At 39.1% G+C, this 17,545-nt stretch overlaps 1 protein-coding gene across 8 annotated transcripts in view; it reads left to right on the top strand.

Moving 5' to 3' along the window:
• The window catches only part of GRIK1 (glutamate ionotropic receptor kainate type subunit 1), a 369,304-nt gene that overhangs the window by 269,095 nt on the left and 82,664 nt on the right, over positions 1-17,545 (top strand). For all 8 annotated transcript variants that reach the window (XM_047875424.1, XM_047875423.1, XM_047875420.1 and 5 more), the window contains one exon: positions 4,933-5,076. In XM_047875424.1, coding sequence (XP_047731380.1) covers positions 4,933-5,076 — 144 coding nt within the window. The remainder of the gene's footprint in view (positions 1-4,932; positions 5,077-17,545) is intronic.

Below are 17,545 nucleotides of genomic sequence, written 5' to 3'. Positions count from 1 at the left end.
CTTAACATTTGGGCTGATTTAATCTATTGGCTTTTAGATAGACTGGGATAATGGAGCGGTTCATTTTAGGATAGATTCCTCTCTGACTGTGAACCAAAACTATATATGATTCAACACTACATAGGAATCATAGAAACAACACAATGCCGGTCTATCATTGGCCTTCCCGGTTCTTTAAATGCATTCACAATATCAAGTTAGGTCAGTAGTTTTATGTCACATGTGAGTATTTCCTAGCATGACCCAAAAGGGAGGCACTTTTGAGTCTCCACCTAAATGTTCATTCCAGTGATGAAAGACAATGGGCTGTGGGATTCCAGATAAGCAAAGCCTACGTTAAGTACTGACTATGTCCCCTGAATAACTGAACGACCTGACTAGGTTATTTAGCCTCTAGGAGCCTGCTAGCTCATCTGTAAATCTGTAAAATAATACTGTGCAGTGCTCTATAGATTAAATTAGATAATGTCTACAAAGCCTCCAGGACATAGAATTGAATTTACTTGATGGTACCTGCTGTGAAGCCAGTGTGTACTCAATCAAAGAACAAAAGGCATTCTGAAATGCAGAGGCAGAATCCTTTTTGTTTACAAGAGGCAAATTTCTTGGCTTGCACATGGAGCCCAGGATGGCTCCTTCCCTGGTACCTGTGTGACCTTCTGCGACCAGTGGAATCACCTGGGTATGTTTTCCAACTCCACATATGGTCCTCTTTTTCCAACTCCCCCCTGTCTCCCTCAAAAGCTAAAAATGCTTCTTCATGTTACAATATGTCAACCTCTGTGCCGGGTCTCACTGGACCTGCTGGAGTTGCTGCCTCAATTACCAAATTTCTAGATTGTGAGTACGTGATTATATCTTTACTACCTCTACAGCCCATTTCCAAACCCTGGTTTGCTTGCGGCTCGCTCTTTGCAGCATCATTCCCAACTCAGGATGTTCACTGCCTCTCCCACTACTTTGGCTCCTCAACAGCATCCACCCCCACAAGGGAAACTAGCTAATTCATACTAAGAGACAAATTCTGCTAGCTGTATGCTGTGGGTGAGATACTTTAATAGAGGACCCAAGTAAGAGAGTAAATTTAGGAAATGAAGGGAAAGGGTGTTATTTGGGAGAACTTCTCTTTTAGAAGAGAAGATTCTAAATTTGCAGAGAAGATGGGAAATCCATACTTTCTGCCCATTCGCTCCACAAGGACTAAGTCTTCCTTCAGCACCCCGATCTTGTCCAGCTTTTCCCAACAGTGTTATATACCAGGAAGAGAGCAAAATGCAAGGACTCTGTAAAGCCACATCCTGTCACTAATCCTCATTCCTAAGGTGTAGCATCTCACTGGATTGTGTTGGGGTCCCCAGGACCATATTCAGGTTTGATGATTTGGTAGAAGGACTCACAGAAATCAGCAGACCTGTTAGACCCATAGTTTCAGTTTATTGCAGCAAAAGGATATAGATTAAAACCATCAGAGGAAAAAGTTACAAAGGGCACACAGTCCAGGAGAAACTATGCAGAAACTACGAGTGTTCCCCTCCCAGAAAAGTTGTGTTGACAGTATTTCATTCTCTACAGCAATGATGTGGGACATGTGTGAAGTGTTACTAACCTGGGAACCTCACCCAAGCCTTGGTGTGAGGGTTTTTTATTGGGAGTCAGTCACGTAGGCACAGAGCAGCCCCATATCTGACCTTAGTTACTTAGTCTTAGTCTTAGTTACTCAGCAGTTCCTGAGGGCAAACTGAAATAGCGCGGCCCGGGGCCCCAGATGAACAAAAATAGGCATTCGTCATAAATCACACTGTTGGCTGACACTGTTTAGCAATGCCCAAGACCCCAAAGATACAACATCACTATGATCAGCCAAGGTTTGGGGTGTTTTTTTTTCCCAGTAACCAAAGGTCAGTCTTTTCTTTGAATACATAGAGTGTGAGCACCCCAGACCTGCTGAGTTAACCCATGCTGTTAAGTTAACCCATTGCATGCTGTTGTGATAACTAAAACATTGTGTGAGACTGCTTTTCATATGCTTGTTTCGTGATCCATGTTGCGGTTAAAAGATTTTCTTAGGGGCACTGAGTAATGGGGTTTTGTTCAGCCTTCCGATATAAATAAAATGTGCACAGAAACGCATTTGGAAAAACAAACTCTGAAACACAGGCCAATTTTTTTTTTAAATTTACTTAAAATGACTTGAGGGTTGCTGCTCTGTCACTGGCCTCCAGCACAGAACTAAAGAGGAAAGGAAATTCAGGGATAGTTTATTAGTGCTATAAAATAGGTAGAGGACATGTCTCTTCCATCTGAGAAAACACTGCACTTCAAGAGGAAGCATGGTTTTAGAATAAATGGTTTTCTTCTTCGAATTTGAAAAGCACAGATCAGGCCCATGGTTGTGAACCATGTTATTTCCCAGCCCAGGGCAGAGGCAGCCTTGACAAAGAAAGTCAGAATCCTTTCTAAGCCCAGCTTATGAAAACATTAGATCATTGAAACGTTACTCCTCACACTTCTGTACCAAATCATTCCATTTGTCAACTAGTGATTACACATACAAATTTATGAAAAGCATATCCCACTGCTAAAAAGGTCCAGGTCCTCATAGCATAGCAGTCAAGCGGTTTTTCAGAGCATGAGCTCTGAAATCTAAGTTTACATCTTGAGGTGAAATTCTCGCTTGCCTAATAAGTTAGGGAGCTATCAAAGTTATTTCCTAAAGTTACTTCTCCAAGTCTCCATTTCCCTGTCTGTATAATGGGGACTTTGCCTATTTCAAAGGTATCATTTCAACAATTTAAGGACACGGCATGTGGAAAATGCTTATAGTGCCTGGTGTGTAGTAAGTTGTCAGTGAATATTCACCATAATTGAGCTATTATTGTACTTATTAAATCATCAGACAAAAACTTGCTTTAGAAGCAGTTAGTTCGGTTTCGTGGTTGTAAAGACAAACCCGAGCACCAACCTCCTTGTTTTGAATCTTGGTTTTCCCTCCACTAGGTTGGGGATGCTGTTTAACCTGATTACTTCTTTAACCGCAAAAGAGTAACAGTTATGGTGAGGATTTCATGTCAGGGTAGCACCTGACTTATAATAAGAACTTGACAAAAGTCAGCTATTGTTACTGACTGAGTTTCAAAAGGTCTCATTCTACCAATAGATTACTCTCCTTCAATTCCACCAAATTGATAAAGGAGAATGGTGAAGAACATGGATGCTTGATGAAACAATTTATCTTAGAAGGATATCTTAAAGCCTTGGCGTTATACAGGTCTCACAAAAATGTATCTCATTTTAAGGCAAGAGATACCATGACTTCCTTCTGCAAACATTTATTAAGGACCTTTTATATGCCAGTAACTCTGCTAGCCACTACATAATAAAGCCGAGGAGTGCTGGGTGGCTCAGTAGGTTAAGCATCAGACTCGTGATTTTGGCTCAGGTCGTGATCTAACAGTTCGTGAGATGAAGCCTGACATTGGGCTCTGTGATAACAGTGAGGAGCCTGCTTGGGATTCTCTCTCTCTCTGCACCCCCCCCAACCTGTGTGTACACGTGCACACACACACTCTCTCTCAACATAAATAAGCATTAAATATATATTATATATAAATATTAAATTAAATTTACATATATGTATATATAGGGAGGTGAGAGAGAGAGAGAGAGAGAATGAAGTTGAACCATTTCTGCATTCGCAAAACCCACATTCTCATTGAGAAACAGATGTCACTATAAATACATATGGAAAATGCCATGATAGCAATTGCACAGGAAACAGATTTAAAGTGGGGATACTCTCTGGCCTCATAGATGAATAAAGTGCAAGATGTAGTAACCCTTACCCTCTCTTTCCACCTCCATTAAGACATGCTCAGTAAGTGCATAATACATGTTGAATCAACAGATTTCTGAAAAAAAAAAATACATGATAATCTTTGATCTATGACCTGAATTCTAGGTTTAACTCTACCAATTGTTGGCTATATATATGTTTCTACACAAGTCAATATCCTGTCTAAAGGTCAGTTTTCCTACATCAGTAGTTTTATCTATCTGTTCTGTTGATTTGGGGAGCTTGTTGAGAATTTCAAATAAATTTGTGATGAAAACCCTCAACTAAAATGTGAAGGTATTATATGATTTTATCCTTAAGAAAACATGACAATATTTTTATAAAAATTCTAGCACTTTTGTGTGAAATTTTGCAAGTGAGAGAAATATCATGAGGAAGGGAAGAATGAGATGCCCAACCCCCAAAAGCAATAACTACTTACACTTTCTATCAAAAAAAGCAAATGCTGATAAAAGGTGTATTCTGAGCTAGTTACACAGGTCTGTTTTTCAGAAGGTCTCTTACAACCTGCTGTTTGATTTGATTCCATATCTCAGACCTTCTTGGCTCTAGTAAATAGAAGCAAAAAGCACAAGTAATATCTCTATTTGGAAATTACCTATTAGTTTTGCTTGAATCTGTTTCTTTCTACCAAATAGAAACAAGCAAATAAACATATAAATGGGTAAGTCCTAAAAAACAAAATCTCATATTAAAATGTTGAGGCTTAGTAACTTCTAACTCAATGTAGTTGATCTTAACACCATGCTTAACACGGAAGATGCTCCAAATATTTGTTCCCCGAATCAAGACTTATGTGGCTGACATCGGTGAGGTGGGCTTTTTATTTTTTGTATTTTTGTTTTATTTTTTTTAAGAACTCAAAACAAAGCAGAGCTATGACTCCAGTTTACTGTGGAGTAGGAGGTATTATGTTAGAGAAAAATAGCTACTGGAGAGTGAAGACTATTCAGCTGGAGAATGAATGGTTGTTGAGATCAGACAAATACGAGATAAAGGAAGCAGGCAGAATGTTTTTGCAGGTAAAGGAAGGTAAACAAAGGTGGAACTGAAGATGTGATGTGTGTTTTCCTTCACAGACTGAAGCGGCTCTGATGTATGATGCCGTGTACATGGTGGCCATTGCCTCCCACCGGGCTTCCCAGCTGACCGTCAGCTCCTTACAGTGTCATCGACACAAGCCATGGCGCCTTGGACCCAGATTTATGAACCTAATTAAAGAGGCAAGTGCTACTCGTTCACAGCCCAGTTCTTCCCTACGCAGAGTGCTGTTTGACTTGTTGATTTAGAGTGGTCTTCCCACATGGCTTTGGTGGTATGATATCTATAAAGGAGGAGAAACCATCATCAGCCAATCTGCTGGGATTTCACTGGTAAATGTTTATCTAGAAGGACTACCAGAACTTTTCTAGCATGATGTTGAGAAGTTCAAAGAAGCTACCAGACTGTAATACTCACTCTCCTTCATCTCCGCTATGCTCATCTCATTTGCTGCTGGCTCTCCTCCACATATGTGATTAGGAGCTCATAGGTGCTTATTCCAGGCCTCATTGAGTCAAAGAATGGGTTTGCCCATCACTGAGAGATACCAGGGATACTTCCCACCTGGTATCCCATAATTCCAGTGGTTTCCTAAGTATCAAGTTGTGCATGACTAAACAGAGGGATCTGTTTGTCCTAATGAAATAGCAATTATTTTGCCATTTGTCAGCACACCAGAAAAGTCCAGTCCTATTCAAAACTGACCAAGTGCACTAAAATGTTTTCAAGGACTTCTCTGAGTTCTTCATGATTGCCCTGAGATCCTGGACTACCCTCCCCCCCACCCACCACACACACACTTTCCTTTTCTCTGGTGCAATTTGACTTCTCCTCAGCAGACCCTGTTCTAAGATTCTGAGATTTCTCTCATAGATATGTGTCCTTGGATTAGCTTTGACATCAACATATACCTCAGGGTGTGTCTGGACTTGACAAGATGAAATAAGGTCTGAGTACACACCCTCCTCTGTGATGCTGCTCTAATGTTTTCTCTATGGGATGCAGAAATTTACCTCTCAAGTGAAGAGCATCTTTATTGCCCTCTGTATTGGAGATGGTTGAGGTGAGACAAAGTCAGAAAAGAAAAGAATGGGAGGGCACATAGTACAAGACAAGAATGCCCAGCCAAGAGCAAGGGAGAAATCCTACTTTGGGCTCCATCCCTGCTTGTCTCTACAAACCCTCTCTCGGGCTGTTCAATCTACTTCCCTGTTAACAGATGGCTCTGATCCAGAAGGATGAGAACCAGAGAGGCAGTATGCCATGAGGTTTAACACTACTCAGCCTCCAAAGGAAGGCTGAGTCTAGGGTGTGGCAAGCAGCAAAGAAGTTCCCTGGGAATGTGATTCAAGGAGGCACTCACTCTCAGGTTTGAGCCCTGCACCTACACGAGACTTCAAGGGAGTGCTGCCTTAAATTTTGTGCCCTAGGGAACCTCTCTTACCTCACCCTAATCCTGGTGTGGTTGCTTGGGTTTAAATCCCAGCTCTACTAACATTTGTGAGCAGTATAACCCACACAATGAAGTTGAGTTACTTAACTTCATTAACTACCTGAAGTTAAGAGTTACTTAAACTCTTGTGTCTCAATATTCTCTTCTGTAAAATGGGAATGACACCTTCTATCTCATAGCATTATTGTGAGGATAAAAAGTGAGGTTGTTAAGAACAGCACAGAAACATAGTAAGAATCTGAGATATTAGCTCTTCTCTTACCATTCGGATAGACTACTAATAATAGCCTCATTCAGTTTACTGAGTATGATGCCAGGAATTGAAACCCAGCAACAACAACAACAACAACAACAAAGAAATCACAAATAGGCATGAAATGAAATACTCTTTCTGACAGCCACAGAAATCTGACACACTGTGCCTAACGGAATAACATCACCCAGCCTCTGCTCTCCCTGCAGCAATCATCGCTAGGTCTTGAATCACTATCCTGATCACCTTGATCTTTAACAAGAAAACAGCTGGTTTCCTTTCATCTCGTACCAGTGCAAGGAAAGGCATGAGGCCTCATGAAAGCTCAGGATCAAACACTCAGAGCACCCCAAGCATCTTTTTGCTTGTATAAGAAAGTAAAATTTCCAAGCTACAGTTAGGCATGTTTAAAGAAATAATGAACTCCAAGATGAGGGACCACAATGAAAGCAAGAAAGCATTTTATGATCTTTTACTCCAAAGAGCAAATTCCCCATTCTCAGGCTCCACAGTTGGGGGTTGAAGGGAGAGGTGCATCATGGGTTGAAAACTTTTGTCACCATTGTGCTCATCTTTTTTGTCTCCTGAGTCACAACGCCATATGCCGCCCTTGGCAGGACACAGGTACCTGCAGAGATGGGATAGGGAGCGACCCGGAGCCGTGTCCCAGCCTGTTGAAAGATTGCATGGAAGGAATTCTGAGACAGGCCAAAACATGCAAACGTGATAGAATGCAGGTGTTTCTTTCAAAGAGTACCTAATTCAACAAAATTTTGCAGGCATCGGGTTTTAGTAAGGCACGTGGTCCTAAAACTTCCCTGGGTCCTTTCGTTTAGTAACTATCACTTTTTAAAGGATTTCCAAACTATAATCAGAAATCATGTAAAGGAGCAAGTCAGCAGGTTGAATTTATGGGGTGAAGATGAAATTTGTCACAGGAGGTAAACTTTCCAAGCAGAGAGGTGGTTGTGTGTGCACTAATCCCTGATAACTTCACACATCATTTAGAATCAGTAAGCCTTGCAGACAAGTTATTCAGGCTAACCACCCTTCGGTGTTTCAGGCCGACTCGAGAGAGGAAGAATTAAAGGACATTTTAAACCTGGTAGAGTGTGTCACAGTGTCACCTCTCTAGGCATTTGCTAAGCAAATATATTAGGAGATTATAAATCCCCACCCAGCAAGAGGTACTGAGACTCCATCATACAAGTAAAATTAACTTGGCACTACAGGGAACTGTCTCCCCCCCAATGGAAGATGTGGATTTTACTATCTACTATACAAATTCGACATAGTGGAGGAATGACAGACTTCCTTTGAAGCTTTCATGTGTCCGGCATAAAACCTACACTCATCGGCAGAATCTTCAGGGTCTCCAGTGCTCTGGTTTCTGATCTCCTATGCCATCCCTCTCATCTCCTGCCCCAATCCCAGCACCTGCTGAACCTACTGGGGCTCCCTGAACTTGGCAATATGCTCCCACCAAATTCTCTGGCCTCTGGTTGAAAGGTCTCCTCTGGGCCACCCTTTATGTCTCAACTCAAGCACTAGCTTCTCTATGCTGACCTTGACTCATAAATTTTGGCTCTTTGGCTCCATCACAGTCGTTAGATCATCATATTTATTTACATGTCTATCTCCAAGCTGTACTTTTCCAGTTTTGTTTCCCTAGTTCTTGCATAAGACGGGGCATAGAATGAACACCCAATAAGTAGATGCCAGACAAGTGAGTGAGCTAATAAATGAATGAATGAACAGGCAAAGGAACTGAATGCACAAGACCTATAAGCAGGTACTGTAGGACAGACACGAGATATGAATATCATATCCAGAAACAATTAATTGAGGCAAAAAACAGGGTCATCTAGACTTGTCTACCAGGACCATAGGTTCTGGTGAAGAAGTGAGGCAGGGGTCTGAGGAATAGGCCAGCCTATTTAACTCTGGCACTGGGGACACAGACCCTGAGATTTAATTGCAATTTGCTGTCTATGTGAACTTAGTCATTGAGACTCTTTATTCTCGGTTCCTCTTCTACAAAATGCAGATAAAAATTCTATGTGTTTGTGGGGATTACATATATGTACAGCCTAGCAAAATGTGTGGCATGTAATGGTTGCTCAATAAAGGGTAGCTACCATAAATGGAAGGTTCCCTTAAAAATGTCTATCAGGTAAGGCAGTTGTCAGGAAGAAATGAGGCATTGCACATAAAACATTAAATATATTGCCTGGCTTATGTAAGCACTGAATGCTTACATGTAATGCTTACATGTAATGTAACATGCTTACATGTAATCAATATTGTTCTTATTGGTGTCAACATTATTATTATTGGAGTCCAAGATGAAGTAGCAGTATTTGCAAAACGGAGGACAGGACCTAGCAGTGGAAAATCAGGAGTCCCATGGAAAGAGACATGGCACAGGGAGCCAACTTCAATGATGCCAGGGAATGAGGGAAACTTTCGATGGTAGAGCATGTATATGATTGTTCAAGAGGGGCCCAAAACTTTAGGTAATCATCAACCAGGTTGAGCTACCAAAAAACCCTAGCAAACCACATCTCAGGTCAGTCATAGAAATGGTAGCTGAATGTGGGGGCTGAGAAAGCCAAAGGACTTCTGTCTGTGGTCAGAAGTTACTCTGGACCCAGAGTAAGTTTCAGCTGGCCATGGGGCAATCAGTGGGAGCAGGTGCAGCAAAAGCAAGCACACTGAGGCATCTTGGAAGAAGAGGGTCTGTAATTGCAGGTGCTGGGAGGGGCATTGAAATATGGGCACAGTGAAGTGAATTATATATTTTAGGTTATGTCAGTGGTACTTAATTATTTTCTGGGTTACACATCCTATATGAAAACTGACTTAAACCATGGCCTCATTGTTCCCACAAGAGGCAGAAATATTCATCTGCAGTCTCAGAGGCCTTACAACAACCCTAGTTGGCCTGAAACCCATGTTAAGAGTACCTGAATTGGGTACTGAAAATAGAATTTGGTTGAAAGTGGGTTCCAACATGGTGAACAGCAAAAGTATAAATGAAGCATAAAGAGTTGACCTTCTGTTGGGGTCAGAAGGAGCGGTCCCATGTAAAAGTGGTGAGAAATGAGGTTAAGTAAATATGGAAAGACGATTGATTAAAATTGCCTGCTGAGCTGAGAAAATCCAATCTGATTGATAATTGATGAAAAGTCACTCTTCTTGAGGCACAAAAATGTGATATTTCAAACAGTTTATCTCGGTAGCCTTGTGTAAGTTTGATTAAAGCAGATAAACCCACAAAGATTATTGAAGAATTATAGATATCTTGGTTTGGAAGTGGTCCACACTCATAGAGAGCTAAAAGGGAAAAAAAATTGCACAAGGAGATATCTAAGTATTTCTTGCATACAACCCTGACTGCTCCCTTCGGTCTAAATTCATGTAGCTACTTCTCTATTGGAAAACATCCATCTGCATATCGTACTGACACCCCCACATCAACAAATTCCCAAATAGAATCTGTCATGTTATCTATTAAAGCTATTATTGCTACAAAAGCCCAATGTCAATAAATGACAATGTTAACTGGGATGTCAAACAAACACAACTAGTGGGACAGCAAAACCAATTTAGTGTTGCTCCTATCATCCACTTAAAATTATTCAGTGAAAATAGGATTTTCCATGATTTTTGTGTTTACTTAAGGCAGTGACAGTCCGAGGGTCCCTTTAAGTTGATCTTCAACTTAGGAACTCGAATTCAAATTTCTATTCTAATATTACTCAGAAGTCCAGTGTGATTTAACATCAAATTTCTCCTCCCTTTGAGCTCAAGTCTTCTGGGAGACTAGGGGAGAGGAGACGTGTGGTTGGTTTCTCCTCTTTCTCCTTTCCTCACTTACTTCCTTGCCATACCCTTAGCTGTTGCACGTCCTACCAGGCTCAAAAAGAGTGAGAACACTTTTGCTTGACAGGACTGTTCTGTACTCTCTGGATTCAGCCAATAGTCTAAGCTCATGTCCCCAGGTGCGCCTGGGGAATTTTTAAGCCTAACTCTTTTCCTTGAAGGATTTTCTTTGACTGTTTATGATTTCCAGGTGGGCAGTCTCTCCTGATGTTTCTTTGTCCCAAATAATGGGTCTTTTTCAGATGGAAGCATATCATGCTTCTTCAGCCCTGTGATACACAGTGGTACACCTCTTGCTTTTTTCTGTTGAAACCTCTTCACCCCTCTCAGCAGTCTTATTGCCTATACTCCCACCAAGGCACTCTGGATTCAAATCTAGCACCCAGGAAACACCCAATCACCCTTCCTTGGGTATCCTGGGAGTACCTTTAATCATGATGCAGTATTTCCTGACCACCTCAATTCATCAGATATTCTGTAGTCCTCTTTTGTCACCTAGGGGCCACACCACTGTCCATAGTCTACCTTGACTTCCTCATGTTTGAGTCAGCCATTGGTCTTCTGCTTCTCCAATTGCAGCCAACTTGTTTCAGATTTCCCTGAATGGCCCCTTGAAATCCTACTTACCAGGATTCAAAAAGGGCATCCTGAAGGCAGAAGAGCATAACTCACAGAGAAACAGCAGCTCTTTCTGGATAAATCTCTCCAGCAACTGCCTCTTTCATGCATGTGACCCCTTTTATAAATCCTTGACCTCATGGTCAGGTCCAAAACTTCTAGGACAATCTCTGAGGGACATTTCCTTTGTATATATGCATAGGGAACTTGGTAGTGCTTATCTACGCACTCTGGCATCCTGATAGCTATCACAATGGTAACTGGGTTGAAACATTATAGTAAAATAGAGCTTGTCACTCAAACCAGAACTCTGCAGGTTATCTAAACTTCTCCATCCACCTCAGCACACTTAACTAATTAAGTCCTGTTAACTTTCTATCCTAAATGTTTAGCAACATTCCTTGCCCTCTGCCCTCATCATTTTTCACCTGGTTTATTAAAATGACCTCTCACTGAGCCTCATTTCTTGATACTCAACGCTTTTATAAGTGTTGTCATGTATAGAGTGACATAATGTGTAGTAGGTATTCTACCCTCTACAAACATAAACTTGATTCTAGTTTCCTGCATTTACCATGCTTTTCTCACACAGTGAGACAGATGAACCTCTCTTTTCCTGACTAAAACCTGCCTTATAACACCCCTTTTGTCATATGCCTTTCAGCCTAGAAAGCACTGCCTCCCATTGTTTATCTGGACTAACTCTTATTGAGAACCCATTTTCTCTAGTGAGCCTCTCCCGAACCTCTATTTAGGGATGGTCCTCAACTTGACTCCATAGCTGCTTTACATCTCTACGTGAGCACTTAACGTGCTTCATTCAGACACTGTAAGATCTTTCCCTTGGACGAGGGCAAAGTCAATTTATCTTTGTGTCCTCAGAGCACTGTGCCTGCACATGGCAGGCATTTAAAAGATGCTTATTGAATTGAACTCAGGAAGTTAAAATCCACCAAACTGTTAATAAATTTTGCTGAGCTAATACTTAATTTTAAACTATATAAATAGTCCCCCATTGATCTGGTCCAAAATAAATTTACTATACAGGAGTGAAAATTATTTCCAAATGCCAACCTAAATGGGATATCACTGAAAATATGGGCAGCTTTCTGCCCCTGTTTTGCTATGAAGTTGTAATTTATTTGTTCTATTTTGACTAAATGAATATTATTAATTTGAATATATAAATTAGATAATTAAATTTAAGCTCTTAAAAATCCAACAGTAGAAGATAAAATTCTCCACTGAGTCACCTATATTTGTCTTGATATTTATTCAGACTTCTACTTAATAGGTCAGTATTGAGTGTTTGTTTTTTTACATGGGATCCAGGTGAAAAATCACAGAATTAAAAAAAATCAAAGCCCCTGGAGAAGCAAAGCTCTGACATGTTTAATCCTGCTGTGTTTCCACTGAGTAACACTCCCCAATATTGCATGCCATTTGACTTTGATTGCCAGGAAAAGCTGTCCCTTGGATTAATTAGATGACATCGGATCTGGCAGTCAACTCACTCAAATCTCTAGACTTTGGAAAAGGTTGCATATATAGTTGTCATTCTACACCTATTGAAAAGCTCCTGCCATCCAAACTATTCTTCAGCACCACCACCTAGTTTTGCACTGTGTAAATAAAAGCCATTTACCCCAATACCCCTTCACATTTAAGACATTTAGAGATAAAGAAAGAGTGGATTTTTCAGGTCTGTCCCTCAATCCCTGTACAACTCTAGACAGAGAAATGAGATCAGTTCCCAGATGTTCATAGTTTACAGTTTTTATCAATTATATATACTTATATAGAACTAAGGTGCTAAGATACTTATCTTTGAAATTGGCAGTGTCCAGATGAATAATCACCTGTTGGAAATGAAGAAAGGGTGTTCGAATAGAATGGAAGGTTTTGCCAAATTCTCCTTAGTTTATGTGATTCTAAATAACATTGGTATTGGTAAGATAGCTTTCAGAGACTCATGTCAATTACCTGGCTTCTCCCATTCGGCCTCTAATGTCTTCGTTCTGCATCACAGGGACTGAAGAATTTGCTTTCTATACCACAGTTTGTATGTATGTGTACATGTGTATGTGCTCACATGCACATGGATGTGTTTAACTTACTTAAGTGAATGTCATATGTGTGGTGGTGTGTGTGTGTGTATGTGTTTCGTGGGTGTGTGTCTATATATCTCATTCAGCAATTTCCTTTTCTAATCAATGTTGTGTTGAAATATATCTAATTTGATTCATATTTATTACTTTTCCAGTTTATTCCTTTTCATTGAAATTTACTATTCTATCATTCATTCATTCAACAAATATCTACTGAATACCTAGCATGTGGCAGACATTATTCTAGCACCAAGAATGCAATAGTGGGGAAATCAGACATATATAAAAGGAAATATAGTACTTAAAATGACAAGGAGTATCAGAAAAGCGAGATTCAGTAGTGGGTACAGTGTGTAGGGGTCTTTGAAAGAAAAAAAATGGGTATTGCTATATTACATAGGGTAGTTAGAAAGCATCTCTGAGTTCATGTGAAACTTGCATAAAGCCTTGAAAGAAAAGAGGTAATACGACGTGCAAATATTAAGAGACTAAAGAATCCAAGTAGAGAAACAGATCATTTACTGAATATACAGTTGACCTTTGAACAGCATGGATTTGATCTGTGAGGGTCCATTTATATATGGATTTTTTTAAATATGAATACAGTACTGTGAATATATTTTCTCCTCCTTATGATTTTCTTAAAAACATTTTCCCTTCTTTTGCTTCCTTTATATAAGAATATACTACATAAACATATAACATACAAAATCTGTGTTACTCTGTTTATGTTACTGGTAAGGCTTCAGGTCAACACTAGGCTATTAATAGTTAAGTTTTGGGGGAGTCAAAAGTTAGATGCATTGTTCAAGGGTCACCTGTACTTTAGTGTACTTATCCATTCCTTTATGAATGGATATTTTGAATACCTCTGTTTTCTTTTATTCTTGGCATATAGAAACAATGCTATGATGAACACCTAATAGTCTTTTATGAACAAATGCACAATTTGCTCTAAAGCAGCACTGTCCAGTAGAAATATAATGTGAGTCACATAGATGTTAGATTTTCTAGTAGCTAATTAAAAAATTAAAAGCAAACAGCTGAGATTAGCTTTAATAAGGTATTTAATTTAATGTGGTATATCCAAAATATTATCACTTCAACATGTACTCAATATAAAATTATTAATTTATATTATTATTACTATTAAGTCTTTTAAATCCAGTCTCTATTTTAAACTTACAGCACTCAGTTTGGACTACTCACATTTCAAGTGCTCAATACATCTTAGTGACTAAATATATATATATATATATATATATATATATATATATATATGTATATAAAATGTTTCCTTAGTATCTCACCCAACCAGGTTAACTAGGGAACAATATGAAATCAACGTATGTGGGATCCATGTTTTTATCTTGATAGTCACAGAACATATTGGTTAACTATAATAATAAGTATCTACCCAACAAAGACAATGATAAAACTCATGTGACCAGGGTAATTTGAGTAAATCAAGACCAAATGACTTGATTTCCAGGTTTTCTTGATCACATTATCTAGACAGTTAAACAAGTGCCCTATTCCCACCCACTTTACACCCACTGGGTCTCAGATTTGTGTTCCTGTCCGTTTAGTTGATTTGCGAGTACAGAGCCAATTTATTCTATGTCAGAAAATGAGCCACCACATGAACCAGTGCCAAAGGAAAGCAGTTTATGAAAAAAGAAACTCCAGGTGCATATTCTAAGATAAATCTTTAGGAAATAAAAACTCATTTCCCCAAAGTGCATGGAACAGATATAGTTAAAGTCAGCAGATTTAGAGTTGGAAATCAAATATTGGCAAGAAAAGCCATTATATTTTTAAATTATGCAGTGATCCATGCAAGCTGTTATTGCAAGATAATGGGTTATAAACAACACACATAATAGTTAAAATAATTATATATTGAACAGATGAGAATATGATAAATGCATCATTTCAGTTCCTGAAATAGCTGACATCCAAGGAAGTTATGTGGTCTAAAGGTTATGTTTATCATTTCTTCTTTTGCTTAATGTTTATTTTCTTCACCATCATTATGTATACTTCAGATTTGTTTTTAAATAGCTTTTCTGAGAACTGGCTTACAATTGTGGGTGACTAGGTGAAGCTCACATTGCTTAAATGGGGGATGAATTTCAGAAGCTTGTCATTGTATCGTATTCTGGGCACCTGAGTAAGATAGTAATTGTACAGTTAGTTAGCCCATCGGGGCTGCATTTATACAATAAATACAGAGTAAGCCTCCTTTAATTAAAAACAAGTGAAATAACACCACAATGAATTGTCCTCATTAACTCTTCTATTCAGGAGACATGTAGATGAATTTTTGAAATCCATACAATTCTTTCTCTGTTCTCTTGTCTCAACACTATCCATGCCCCTCCCACCAACTTACCTTTTTCTCTTGATCTTACTGTTAGTAATTCCATGAGAAAACGTTAGCAAAATGAAAGTTTGCTAAATGAATGAACGACCGTAATTAAGGAATCAAATACTTAAAGGAATAATTCCTTTCCTACACATTCACAGGCCAATAAGGAACTTCTAAATCTGAAAAGCCTTCAAAATTCAAAGAAAAATCTCTTAGAGTGGATTGAGGTGCAAGCTCTGATTTGGGGGGTGTAAATAAACTAAATCTGTCTGCCTTCCAATCCGATCACCATAGGTACCCTAGCCTTAAGGAGGTCAAATGTCACTTCTTTGATAGGCACTTTGTGCAGTATGCCTATCCACATCTTCTGAGGAGAAGAGGGAAGGGGACAGGAGGATGGGGTGGGTCACAGATATTCGTTTCTCCTCATTAAAATCCTATAGACTTTCCTAGCTATCATGGCCAGTAGGAAGAAGATCCTAATTCCCAGGTCTTGCCACTTCCCCTCTACCTTTCCCCCAATACTTAAAAGTGTGCAACTTTTGGAATTGATCCTTACATCAACCGTTCAATCACAAATATTTTGGATGCCTATCAAATACAAGTGGTAAATTCAAAGAGAAGTAAAATGTTTCCTGCCATCAAGGAATTAACAATCGATTGAAGAAGGTAGCTAACATAATTAATACAATATACAATTACTATGTATAAATGCATAATAAATACATAGTTGATATAATATAAACAGTTAAGATAATAGTTAACATTGTTACCATAACACAAGACCTGATAAGGAGGTATTCCAGAGAGTTAACAAGGATCCCCCTATAAGAACACAGAGCATGTTTTTCCCTCTTAAAATATTTGCCTCCCATCACTCTGATTTTTCCCCCTTTCAATTTGAGCAGTAAGTTTTGGAACAACCCCTCTTCTAGTTGTAAAACTTCTGTAATGTGACTCAATAGCCATTTCAATATATGGCATTTATTTTTTACATACTACATTGCTAATGGAACCCAATCTTCGGGTGCTCAGGGCAAAAAAGGAGACTCTTTGCCAAAAGTTCGTATTGGAAATGTGCTTGGTGATTCATTTAGCATATCTGATTATTCTTCAGGATTACCAGACTAGAAATAGTGTGCTCATCAATGCATAAAAAAAATTGATGGTGCTAAATACTGATATCAATCAATAAAATTATGACCAGAGTGTATGAATCAATTAACAAAACTACAGAAAGAATTGCCAAACATTGCCCTACTAATAAAAATTCTATTTGAAATACAAATAAAAGGAGAGGTGACAATTTCCAGTTGTGTTCAGGCCTGCTGAGTATTGACACCTATTACTCAGCAATCAGTCTAACGCAACCATAGTTTAAAGCTAGAAGGTTCTGCCAATAAAATATAAATTCAGATTTTGTTTTTAACACAGATAATCAAAAGTCAGGAGTACTATTTTCCTTTGTTAGATTTGTGTGTTTGGCTCAGCAAGTAAATTACTTTCCATGACTTGGGGGCAAACCAATCCATATAAAGAAGGAAAGCATAATATTGCATATGAGTACATATATATAACAACTTTCCATTAACTATTTCTCATAATGTGTTAAGGTGATATGCTTTTAATACACGTATGTGTGCACACACACCCATCTACACTTGAGTCTTGAATTCAAGAAAAAGACCAGTGTCATCTTGGTCCTATTACTTATGAGCTATGAGACTGGGCAAGTCACATCAACTCTGTCTCGATGACCTCAAAATTCCATGAGTCTGTGTCCTTATAGAAAGTGCTCTAAAAAGTGGAAGGAAGGTTGATCAACTACTTTTCCACTTGACCTTCACAACACCCCTCAGGGTCTTACCTCCATTTTACATAAGAAAACCAAGGCTTCGCAAGGTTGGATAACCAGCCCAAGGTTATGAGATAGAACACAAGCTACACTCTTGCACTGCTAAGC

Source organism: Prionailurus viverrinus, chromosome C2 (assembly GCF_022837055.1).
Source record: "Prionailurus viverrinus isolate Anna chromosome C2, UM_Priviv_1.0, whole genome shotgun sequence".
In the NCBI taxonomy this organism is placed as follows: Eukaryota; Metazoa; Chordata; class Mammalia; order Carnivora; family Felidae; genus Prionailurus; species Prionailurus viverrinus.
Note: the sequence above shows the minus strand (reverse complement) of the source record. Positions and strands in the feature narration are given on the sequence as shown.